This window comes from Hordeum vulgare, chromosome 4H (assembly GCF_904849725.1).
Source record: "Hordeum vulgare subsp. vulgare chromosome 4H, MorexV3_pseudomolecules_assembly, whole genome shotgun sequence".
NCBI lineage: Eukaryota > Viridiplantae > Streptophyta > Magnoliopsida > Poales > Poaceae > Hordeum > Hordeum vulgare.
In genome coordinates this window covers 587,239,150-587,251,505 of record NC_058521.1, presented here as the reverse complement: position 1 = coordinate 587,251,505, position 12,356 = coordinate 587,239,150, and the positions used below count along the sequence as shown (strand labels likewise).

The 12,356-nt window shown below is 48.4% G+C and overlaps 1 protein-coding gene across 1 annotated transcript; it reads left to right on the top strand.

The window, feature by feature from the left end:
- The first annotated feature begins 345 nt into the window (after positions 1-345).
- On the top strand, positions 346-2,032 carry LOC123447310 (probable signal recognition particle 43 kDa protein, chloroplastic). Its single transcript, XM_045123901.1, has one exon. The coding sequence runs from the start codon at positions 724-726 to the stop codon at positions 1,897-1,899; it is 1,176 nt and encodes a 391-aa protein (XP_044979836.1). The 5' UTR covers positions 346-723; the 3' UTR covers positions 1,900-2,032.
- The last annotated feature ends 10,324 nt before the right edge of the window (positions 2,033-12,356 follow it).

Below are 12,356 nucleotides of genomic sequence, written 5' to 3'. Positions count from 1 at the left end.
CATGGGAGGCATGAGTTTTGGGTCTCTCATGAGAGGCATGGGAACACCTCGCATGATACCTTTGAACATAGTGTAAACTACGTCCGAGTTTTGAATTATGATGGTGCGCTTGTAGATGAAGAATAGGAGGAAAAAGAGGAGGAAGACGAGAAGGAAGAAGAAGAGGAAGAAAAGAAGGAAGAAGATGGGACATGATTGATGATGTTTCATTCGTTTGTGTGAAGTTCTTTGTCATGAAATTGCTTGTGCTTAGGTGATTTTAAACTATGTCATGAATCTGAACTATGCTATGTGTTCAACTCATTTTACATATTTTTAATGTTTGAGATCATGTTGTTTCATATTATCAAATTAGTATATGTTGTTTCATATTTGCCAAGCATCGACTAGGCGCGCACTGGATTTTACCGCATCTCCTAAAGCGCTACAATGACGCACTAAATTTTGCAGCATCTGAAAAAGCAACCATCCTCCCGCTCCCGCGTGGGCGACACTAAAATTTAGTGTGTCGCGCTACCGCGCGCTTGTTGAAGATGCTCTTAGAATAAAAGAAAAAACTTAAGATAATTAACAAACTATCTCTACCGTTCAGTACACGATGAACAGCTCAGATTTGCGTGGAAAATTCAGAACCCCATCGCCTTATCCTCTCAACCAGACCCATCATCTTCCTCCTCCACACGCGCGCATCAGTCACCGGCCACAAGCCTCCTCCCGCCCCCAATGGAGGCCGTCCTGCGACATCCATCCCTTTCGCGCCTCAAAGCCCCGAACCCAGCTGCTCACAGAACCCAGTACCTCTCCAGCACCGTCCCTTGCCGTCCTCGCGTCCCCAAGCGCCGCCTCGCCGCCGCCGCGCTGTTCCAGGACCAGACCAACCCAAGAACCGCGGCAGCAAGCAAGGGGGGCGATGAAGAAGACGAGGAGGGGTACGGAGAGGTGGACCGCATCGTCTCCAGCCGGACCGTCAAGAACGCGGTGTTCGCGGAGGACGGCTCGGCCACCACCGTCACCGCCACGGAGTACCTCGTCGAGTGGAAAGACGGGCACGAGCCGACCTGGATCCCGGCGGAGGCGATAGCCGCGGACGTGGTGGCGGAGTACGAGACGCCGTGGTGGGATGCCGCCAAGAAGGCCGATGCGGATGCGCTGGCCGCGCTGCTGGCGGACGAGGCGCTGCGGCGGGACCCGAACGCCGAGGACGCGCAGGGGCGCACGGCGATGCACTTCGCGGCGGGGCTCGGGTCGGAGGAGTGCCTGCGCTTGCTCGCGGAGGCGGGGGCGGACGTGGGCCACGCGGAGCGCGCGGGCGGCGGGCTGACGCCGCTGCACATCGCGGCGGGGTACGGCCGGGCGACGGGCGTGCACGCCCTGCTGGAGCTGGGCGCCGACGCGGAGGCCCCCGATGGGAAGGGCCGGACGCCGCTGGAGCTGGTGCAGGAGGTGCTGGCCGCGACGCCCAAGGGCGTCGCGGCGGCGTTCGAGCGGCGGCAGGCGCTGGAGGCGGCCGCGAAGGAGCTGGAGAAGGCCGTGTACGAGTGGGGCGAGGTGGAGAAGGTGGTGGACGGGCGCGGCGAGGGCAAGTGGCGGGAGTACCTGGTGGAGTGGCGCGACGGCGGCGACCGGGAGTGGGTGAAGGCGCCGTGGGTGGCGGAGGACCTGGTGAAGGACTTCGAGGCCGGGCTGGAGTATGGCGTCGCGGAGGCCGTCGTGGACAGGAGGCAGGCGGCGGACGGCGACGGGGATGGCAAGTGGGAGTACCTCGTCAAGTGGGTGGACATCGAGGAGGCGACGTGGGAGCCCGCGGAGAACGTGGACGCCGAGCTCGTGCAGGAGTTCGAGCGGCAGCAGCTCGGGAACGGTGGCGACGCACCGCCGGCGGAGACATTTGCAGGGTGACGGCGGCCGTCGATCGTGCTCGGTTCGCTCTCCGGTTTTGTCGTGTCGGTGGAACGTCGCACTATGTATTACTACTAGCGTCCGAAGAGATTGTTGTGTGATTATTAATTAAGAAACGTTCCCATGAGATTTAGACATTGCAATTGCCAAACGATTATAGAGTGATGCTGAGGGGCGGCGGGGGGTGAATGATGTTGATTGACCTGCGCGGGAGGGGGTCTGGTCGTGTACCGATCGTTTTAATATACTCCCTCCGTTTCTAAATATAAGACATTTTAAAGGTTGCATTATGAACTACATACGGATGTATATAGACATATTTTAGAGTAGAAATCTACTCACTTTGTTTTGCATGTAGTCTTTTAGTGTAATCTCTAAAAGGTCTTATATTTTAGAACGGAGGGAGTACCTCACTCGACTCGGCCCTCGTCCCTAGCTTAGCTACCGCGGCATCACGATGAGGGTCACGCAATGCGAAGGAAAAAGTCCATTTTAAACCTTAAATTTGTAGAAGTTCGGCGAAATGAACCTTCAACTCAAAATCCCTGTCGATTGCACCCTAAACTATGTAATCCCGGTCTAAAACGAACCCTGGATTCGTTTGGCAAATTGGGATAGTTCATTTGACCGGGATTGGGCTGCGCTGCGAGGGGCACGTGCGAAAATGACTGGGCCAGCCCAGTCAAGCCCATCTCGTTCTTAGACTTCACAATATTTATGAAAATAAAAAAGTGATATTTTTTTTAAAATGTCGTGTACTATTTTTATAGTATTTAAATATATTTTGAAATGGCACGTACTATTTTTATAATATTTAAATATATTTCAAAATGCCACATACTAATTTTATAATGTTTAAATATATTTTGAAATGCCACGTATTATTTTTATAATATTTAAATATATTTTAAAATGGCACGTATTATTTTTACAGTATTTAAATATATTTTGAAATGCCACGTACTATTTTTATAATAACTAAATATATTTTGAAATGCAACATACTTTTTTTATAATGTTTAAATATATTTTAAAATGTCACGTCCTATTTTTATAGTATTTAAATATATTTTGAAATGCCACGTACTATTTTTATAATATTTAAATATATTTTAAAATGCCATGTACTATTTTTATAATATTTAAATATATTTTGAAATGCCACGTACTATTTTTATAATATTTAAATATATTTTAAAATGTCATGTACTATTTTTATAATATTTAAATATATTTTGAAATGCCACTTACTATTTTTATACTCTTTTTTTAAATATTAATTTTCATTATATATATATTTTTTCTTTTTTACTTTTTTTATTAACTTTTATAAACTTTTATAAATATTAATGGACCGACCCAACGCGCTTCCTCGCCCATCAGCCAGCCAAATCCCGTTGACATTTCTCACGTGAGCATTTTTTTGTCTCAGGGTCCGATTTAGACTGGGATCATATAGTTTAGGGTGCAAACGACAGGGATTTAAACTTGAGGGTTTGATTCGCCGAACCTCTATGAATTCAGGGTTTAAAATGGATTTTTTCCCAATGCGAATGCAAGTGTTTTATTTTTATTTCATGCAGTTTTAAAAAAAACACGACTGTATTTATCTTCAATAACAATCATTGGTCAACTGTTTCGCGGGGAACATCTGCACCTACGACCCGGGCGAGACCCTAGCGGCCGAACCAACCACCCGCACTTCAACCCTCTCTCCCCTCGCCGCCGTTGAGAAAGCCCACCCGGTGGCCGTGGCTGCGGGGCGCTTCGTTTATTCCCTTTTGCAGGCCGGGGCAGCGCGGTGCGCGCTAGTGGGGGCGTTCGCATGTTGTCGCAACCAGATCCGAGGCATGTCATGCATGTGGTGCTCACGCGTTGTTCCTGGCTTGGAGTTGTTGTCCGTTGGGTAAGGGATGCGCGCGGACGGCCCCTACGGCCGCGATGGTGGCTGGATCTTTCGCTGCTCCACGGAGGCAACGTACCCTTGCACGCGAAAGGTTGGCTGGCATATGGTGTGTGGATTATGGGGCAACCACCTATAACGTTCAAGATGCGGCAATATCCTTATCCGGGCTTGAGGGCCTTGATAGGCATAGAAGCACATCCCGTTGTTTTGTAAGAATGAATATCGTTATAAGTACATGTAAAGATGAGATGGGTATATGCGATTGACTTACACTCGCCACAAGTTAAAACATAATCATCTCAAATACAATCATTCATAGCAATCATCATACATAAAAGTAGGGTCCCACAACAGACGAATTAAACGATAAAAATGACATCCATCTTGCTATCCCAGCCTGTCGGCCTCAAACCCATCCTAAGATCGTTGAAGAAGAAGAAGAAGAAGAAGAACTCCAAATCATGCAAGCATCGCTCTCACGTCGAACCATCGCATTATCTTTAAGTGCAATTGTTGTTGTAGTAATCTCTGAGTCACGGAGACTGAGCAATCTCATTTCCAAGGGTATCAAGACTAGCAGAGCTTAATAAGTGAGGTATGATTAAGTGGTGACACTGCAGGAAGCACTAAGCATTTGATATATGGCTAACTTACAAATACAAGAATAAAAAAAGTGACCTGCGTTTGAGGGACCGGATTTGCAAAGTCCGGTTGTAGATGCTCTAAATGATACCCGGGTTCATCTACGCGTGATGAATAGTAGAATCATTAAAAGCGGTAAAAACTAAAAGAAAAACTGATTATTTTGTGATGTAAGATGTTTGAGTGCGTGATACTGTGTCAAATTTGATGAAGTTTTGTCATTCAGAGAGCCAAAACCTAACCTATAGGGTACTCTCCGACCCTGGCTATTTGACTAGAGAGCTTGGGCAAGAGGATCACCCTAACATACATCAATTTAATCCCTAAAGCCTTATTGTATGACTAGTACTGGGCATGGGCGCGTCGGCACAAAAACTCGGCCGATCGCAGCGGAGCCCTACGATTGGAGGCTCCCGCATCGTTGGATCCCCCTGGTCCTTCATCCTCCTCTTGCAGCTTAGCCAACACCCCGATCCCGCCTTCCTACATCTCACACGTGCCGCCGTCTGTGGGTAGCTCCGCGGGTTCCCGTGCACTCATCGTTGTCATCTCCATCGTCAGCCTACTCACCGCGCTCGCTGCTGATTTCGTGGTTCGCAGCAACCCACCACCAACATCTCGCCTCCTCTGAAGCATTGTGGGAGTCCATCAGTGGATGTAGGAAAATCCAACTATGGTTGCAGCAAAATGATCACCGTCGTTGTCGCGAGGTCGCAACACCTCCTTGATGGATGTAGCAAAAAAGTTCGTCGGTAGTAGAAAAATGCAACTACGGTTGCAGCAAAAAATTATCGCAACCGTCGTTAGGTCGCAGGTCGACCTTGATGGATGTAGCAAAAAAGTTAGCTGGTAATAGCAAAATGCAACTACGGTTGCAGCTTTCCTTGCTGGGTAGAGCCGACTAAAGCTTGACAAACGGCCAACACCTGCACCTACGACCCGGGCGAGACCCTAGCGGCCGAACCAACCACCCCCACTTCAACCCTCTCTCGCCTCGCCGCCGTTGAGAAAGCCCACCCGGTGGCCATGGCTGCGGGGCGCTTCGTTTATTCCCTTTTGCAGGCCGGGGCAGCGCGGTGCGCCCTGGTGGGGGCGTTCGCATGTTGTCGCAACCAGATCCGAGGCATGTCATGCACGTGGTGCTCACGCGTTGTTCCTGGCTTGGAGTTGTTGTCCGTTGGGTAAGGGATGCGCGCGGACGGCCCCTACGGCCGCGGTGGTGGCTGGATCTTTCGCTGCTCCACGGAGGCAACGTACCCTTGCACGCGAAATGTTGGATGGCATATGGTGTGTGGATTATGGGGCAACCACCTATAACGTTCAAGATGCGGCACTATCCTTATCCGGGCTTGAGGGCCTTGATAGGCATAGAAGCACATCCCGTTGTTTTGTAAGAATGAATATCATTATAAGTACATGTAAAGATGAGATGGGTATATGCAATTGACTTACACTCACCACAAGTTAAAACATAATCATCTCAAATACAATCATTCATAGCAATCATCATACATAAAAGTAGGATCCCACAACAGACGAATTAAACGATAAAAATGACATCCATCTTGCTATCCCAGCCTGTCGGCCTCAAACCATCCTAAGATCGTTGAAGAAGAAGAAGAAGAAGAACTCCAAATCATGCAAGCATCGCTCTCACGTCAAACCATCGCATTATCTTTAAGTGCAATTGTTGTTGTAGTAATCTCTGAGTCACGGAGACTGTCTTTGTTTTGTCACGGCAGATGTCCTCGTGAAAGGACTTAATACTGGAGCCATCGCACCTTGGTGGCGACTCAAAGGGGTTAAGTAGGAGAGAGACGACGATTTACCCAGGTTCGGCCCCTCGAGAGGAGGTAATAGCCTACGTCCTGCTTTTGTGTGTATTGATGTGGATTCGATTACAAGGGGGGCGTAATTCGCCAAACCTAGCACTCGATGATTTCTAACTTACCCTGTGTCCCCCGGGACTCGCCTTTATATACAGGTCGATCCCCTAGGGTTTACAAGGATATTTTCCTTCCTACAACTCGTGACCCCTGCAGTCTCTAAGTCGCCATCTTCCGAAGCTTGGAGACCTTCCAAGAGCCATAACCGTCATACGACTTTGATTCGGCCAAAACGAGATCCAACTAAATGTTTGGGTGAATCGCCCAATGGATAACCCGGCCCAACTAGGGCGGGTCATCCACACGTAATATCCCCAACATTAGGCCCCAAATTGACTTGAACTTTTCTTTTTCATGCCAATACCTCTGCTCCATTGAAGGCGATTCATCCCTCATTTTTCTTCATATGTCAGAAATTGTACACCCGTCATTGGGCACTGAAAATCCCTTAAGTCGCCAAACCATTACTGATTGGCCTCTTCTTATTCCTCGATTTCTGGGAAGACAGTCACAACCCCAACGGATCTTTAGCGCATTGTTATCCCGAAATCTTCGGCATGCTTTTATAGCGAATATTTTTTATCCCCCGGCGGTTCCCGCTCACGGCGCCTCGATTCCAGCACCTGCCTTGATAAATAGGCCAGGGGGGACAGAACTGGCGCTTCCCACCTACCAGTCCCGTCACCTTCCTCCCCACCTCGCAGCGAGAAAACCTCATCGCCCCCGAGGAATCCGCCGCCGACCGTACTTTCGGCCTTCACGCGAAGAGCTTCGACGCCGCCTGTAGGCTTTCGCTGTCGTCCAGTCTCGTGCCGCAACCAACACATCCGCCGTCGTCGTCGTCGACTGCATCGCCGCCGACCAGCTCGCCGTTCACCACGAACTATGCCGCCGCCGAAGACCTCTTCGCTCGACGGGACGCCCGTGCTTCTCCAACAAACTCCATCACCGTCGGCTCCTTTTACCCGAAAGCATCAGGTTAGGCCTCCGCCCATTTTTAGGAGTAGATTCAATCTCCGCTTGAAACCCCAGCCATTGCCATGTTCTTGATGCTCCTTGCGTACAGACGCCGCTTACTCTGAACCGATCAGCATGAATGTTGATAGGATAGCTAATGTTTTGAATACCTTTACTTATCCGCCTTTACTTGTGAATCTTTGAAAATAATGTTTTCACCAAGCGAAGGGCGTCATCTGATAATAAACTGCTGCGTCCAGTCATTTTTCTTAGGTTTCTTTACTTACTGTTTGCAAAAAGTTGTTTATAGTCTTCATACCCTGGCACTTCAACCGAACGCCTTTACCATCTTTAGAACGTAGCCCTTGTGAATAGAAACACTCCGTAAGTCGCCATAGTGACCCAACTCGGCCCTTTGATCTGGCGGGTCAAACCCTTCCTTAATCAAAGTACTCGGCGAGTCAAATGAACTGATTTCATCCCACACAGTAGATGTTCAAGGCATGTAATTTCATACTTTACTTATTTGTAGCATGGGCGCCGTCTTCAAAAGTGACTGGCTTCCTACCAAGGTCGATGACACCATATTAGCCGATTATGTGAAAACGGGCAGCTTGGATCCTCAGGATGTTATTGGCTGGCGCACCGGGTTCGGAGAAGATCTCCCTAACCCCAAAGAAGGGGAAATAGTCGTTTTTGTTGAACACCTCGAACGAGGTTTTAAGCCGCCCGGATCAAAGTTTCTTAGGGACGCCATGACTTTCATGAACGTCCGCCTCCAGGATTTGGTACGCAATTCCATAAGTAACTTGTGCCAATTCCAAGTTTTCTGTGAGGCTTATCTGCGGATTGAGCCCTCTGTTCCTTTATTCTGGCACTTTTTCCATCTGAATCGCCAAACGGAATTCCACAACGGCCCCAACTTGGAACTCGGCGGCGTCAATGTCCAACGCCGCAGGGATAGCCCGTTCCCCTCACTCGCCATGCCTAGACATCCCAAAGGCTGGGGCGAGTCTTGGTTTTACTGTCAAGAGACGTCTCCTACAGGCGAAAACAAGCTTCTGGGCTACAGGCCAACTCGCCTTCCGACCAACTTCAAGCTCCCAGACAAGCTCACCGAGGAGGAAGAATCGGAATTCATCCCGATACTATCTGAATTAAGATCCTTGACGAACAACGGCCTTACTGGGGTCGACCTAATCCGTTGTTGGGTTGAATGGTGTATCCTCCCTCTGAGCCGCCGGGATGGTCTGATGTGTGAATTTGATGGCACCCTGGATCATCCTCAATGTTATTTCCATACGGCTTTAACAGAAAAGGACATTGTTACCATTATCAAAAAACCGACTGGCGAGCCTGTGGGAAAATGCGGCCAAATCGGCCTCAAGCCTTTCTGCAAAATTAACCCGGCGCCCAAGGTGAACAAACCTAACCCGCCTTTGGTCTTTACTCTCTATGCTTCATTTGTATTATGGTTTCGTAACATATGCCATTTCATAAAGGCGATAAGTTCTGGTCCAGGAAGCCCAAAAGGCCAGCCATGAAGAATGTTAAGCCGCCCTCAAAGAAAACCAAGGGTAAGGGCAAATCTGCTGCGGCTGAGCCATCCGAAGTCGATGAATCTCAAGTCGGCGATGCACTTTCGGAGGTAAAAATTCGTCCTCTTTTCACTCGCCATCCATTAGTGTTAACCTTTGTATTTATATCTCTCCCTTTCCTTGTAATAGAATGAAGACAACGAAAGCCAGGAGGACTCTGTTGAGGTAATTTCTGTTTCCTCCGATTCATCTCCTTCTCCACCTAAGCCGGCCAGGCGAATTTGTGGGGAAGTTCCCTTCTCACATCCAAATGCTTGTTTGGACCCAAATTTCCTACTGAAGAAAGCACATCATACCTCAAATCGGAAAACACGAAGTCACTCCGGCGATGTGGTATCCGGCTTACCAGCAACGAACAAAAGGAAACCAAACGAGGTACTTTATGAATAACAATTCTTCATGTCTCTTTGGATCATGCTTGTAACCCGCCTGTATTATTGACGTATAATTCTTGCAGAATTCTCCTCCCACATCTGGCGACTCAGTGATGTCGACACTTCCACCAATGATTCGAGTTCCAGGGTAAGTCTTTTGATAACCTTGCTTTGAATCTTGAGAGTAATGAACTTTTTAGTTTCTTAATGTGCTTATTCCCTCTTTTTAGGGCACAAGCCAAGAAAAGGAAAACCAGTGGATCAACTCCTGTCGCAACTTCAGAACCCATTAAAGAATCAACTCCGATTCAAGACAACCCGGATCAAACTGAGCCTGAAAATCAAATGGATCTTCCTGAGTCGCCGAAGGAAACAATGGATACCCCTAAGCCGCCAAGTCCATTGATGACAACAGAAGACCCAGATGCCGTGGTTATTACTGATACCGGCTTTTCTAAGCCGGCGGCAACAGTTTTGTCCAAACATGTAGCATCCTCCTCTCAAGCCATTCCCGAGTCTGAGCTCTCCAAAGCAAAGCTTTCCGAATATGAAAATCTGGAGTTTAAGGAACTCTGCTCTGGCTTTGCAAGTCGCCTGGAGGCGAGCTATGAGATGGAGAAAAGCCTGCTGCGGATATTAAAAAATAAACACGAGGTAAGTTTTGTTATACTATATTATTCCCATTAACCCCCAAGGGCCGGGTCATCAGTAAAAACATGAGCCGGGTCTTGAAAAATTTAGAAAAACTTTGCGACCAGTAACCCCCAAGGGCCGGGTCATCAGTAAAAAGATGAGCAGGGTCTTGAAAAATTTAGAAAAACTTTGCGACCAGTAACCCCCAAGGGCCGGGTCATCATTAAAAAGATGAGCCGGGTCTTGAAAAATTTAGAAAAACTTTGCGACCAGTAACCCCCAAGGGCCGGGTCATCAGTAAAAAGATGAACCGGGTCTTGATTTTGTATAATTTCATCTGAAAAAATTATACATTAGCCCCCAAGTGTCAGGGATATTGCTTGCAGTAGTTCTGAGACTTGCCCTTATTTTGTACTTTCAACAGGAAACTCTTGCTCAGACCGAATCGGCGTTGGGCGATTTAAAGAAAAACTTATCTGGTCAACAAGACGCCCGAGCTAAGTCGGAGGAGAGATGTCAATTGGCCTTGGCCGAACTGGAGAAACTCAAGGCCGAGTTGAAAAGAGCTCAGGCTGACCAAGATGCCGCCGTGAAAAGAGCAGAGAAGGCTGAAGCCAGGCCGGCCACTGTACAACAGGAATTGTCCGGCTTGAAGCGTCATATCTCCAACATGACGCAAGCCGTCTTCGGTAAGCTTACTTAAACTTTTGATCTCCTCTTTTTTTAAATAAGTCTTATCATAAGTCGCTGATCATCATGATTCCTTGCTCAGGTCCGAGAGCCGCCAACCTTCAAGAAGACTGCGTGCTGATGCTGAAGGCGATTTACACGCTGACAGAGCAATTGTACACAGGCAGTGTCTTGACTGTTAAAGCCGTGATGGGTGCCAAAGAACCTATAATTTCCATAAAGAAGGTGCTTGGCTGCTTATCCACACTTCCCCCTCAGATTGGCGAGTTAACTCGGTCAGCCGCCCGAAAGGGTGTTCTGACTGCCCTGAGTCGCTGCTTGGCGTATGCTCCGGAAATCAACCTGGAAGAGGTAGCAGCAGGCTTTCCTCAGCTTAAAGACGATGGGTCAGAATTTGTTGAAGAGGACTATCAACGTGTCGTCAAGGACTCCTGGCTAGCAGCAACCCAACTCGCAGCAAGCCTTGATTTATCAAAGTATCAGGCGGCTTATGATAGCAAAAACAAGAAGGTCAACCCGCCAACCTTTGTGACGACCAGTCTAACTCCTCGGCGACCCAAGAACCCTTTCGACTTGGAAGCAGACCTGGCATCAATCCTGACTGATGAAGATGACTTCGCAGCTTTGGCTAAGTGCAACTGGGTACTGGACGACTTGCAAATCGAAGTCGGCCAAAGCTCACATCAGGATGATCCTAAGGCGCGAGCAAAATAAACTTTATTGATTTTGGCCTGAGAGCCATGTAATAGGTCTTTTCCATAAGTCAGTACTGTTTTGGTGATACCCTTTGCAAGAAACTTTATATCGCCCTTAAGGCGATTTGACATATTTGACCCGCCTTTATAAGAATCTTTTATGATGCTTAATTTGCCATGGATGAAACAGTTCTGATCATCCTCCTGACTTAAGCTTTGAAAATAACATATGTGAAATCAAACAAATGATAAATATTTTCAATAGGTGTCAGAAAGAAAGGCTTAAAAACACTCGAGGCTATGCCACGAAGAAAAAATAGCAACAACAATTTCGTCGGCTCATAAGGTCGCGACAGGATGAGGCGAGTCAGAAAGCTCGTGCACACACCCTAAATGCAGGTTTCGTCGGCTCATCAGGTCGCGACAGGATGAGGCGAGTCAGAAAGGTCGTGCACACACCCTAAATGCAGGTTTCGTCGGCTCATAAGGTCGCGACAGGATGAGGCGAGTCAGAAAGCTCGTGCACACACCCTAAATGCAGGTTTCGTCGGCTCATAAGGTCGCGACAGGATGAGGCGAGTTAGAAAGCTCGAGCACACACCCTAAATGCAGGTTTCGTCGGCTCATAAGGTCACGACAGGATGAGGCGAGTCAGAAAGCTCGTGCACACATCCTAAATGCAGGTTTCGTCGGCTCATAAGGTCGCGACAGGATGAGGCGAGTCAGAAAGCTCGTGCACACACCCTAAATGCATGTTTCGTCGGCTCATAAGGTCACGACAGGATGAGGCGAGTCAGAAAGCTCGTGCACACACCGTAAATGCAGGTTTCGTCGGCTCATAAGGTCGCGACAGGATGAGGCGAGTCAGAAAGCTCGAGCACACACCCTAAATGCAGGTTTCGTCGGCTCATAAGGTCGCGACAGGATGAGGCGAGTCAGAAAGCTCGAGCACACACCCTAAATGCAGGCTTCGTCGGCTCATAAGGTCGCGACAGGATGAGGCGAGTCAGAAAGCTCGAGCACACACCCTAAATGCATGATTCTGTTGGCTCATAAGGTCGCAACAGGATGACACA

Coding starts and splice junctions, on each gene's coding strand:
- LOC123447310 (XM_045123901.1), top strand. CDS start 724: ATGGAGGCCGTCCTGCGACATCCATCCCTTTCGCGCCTCAAAGCCCCG.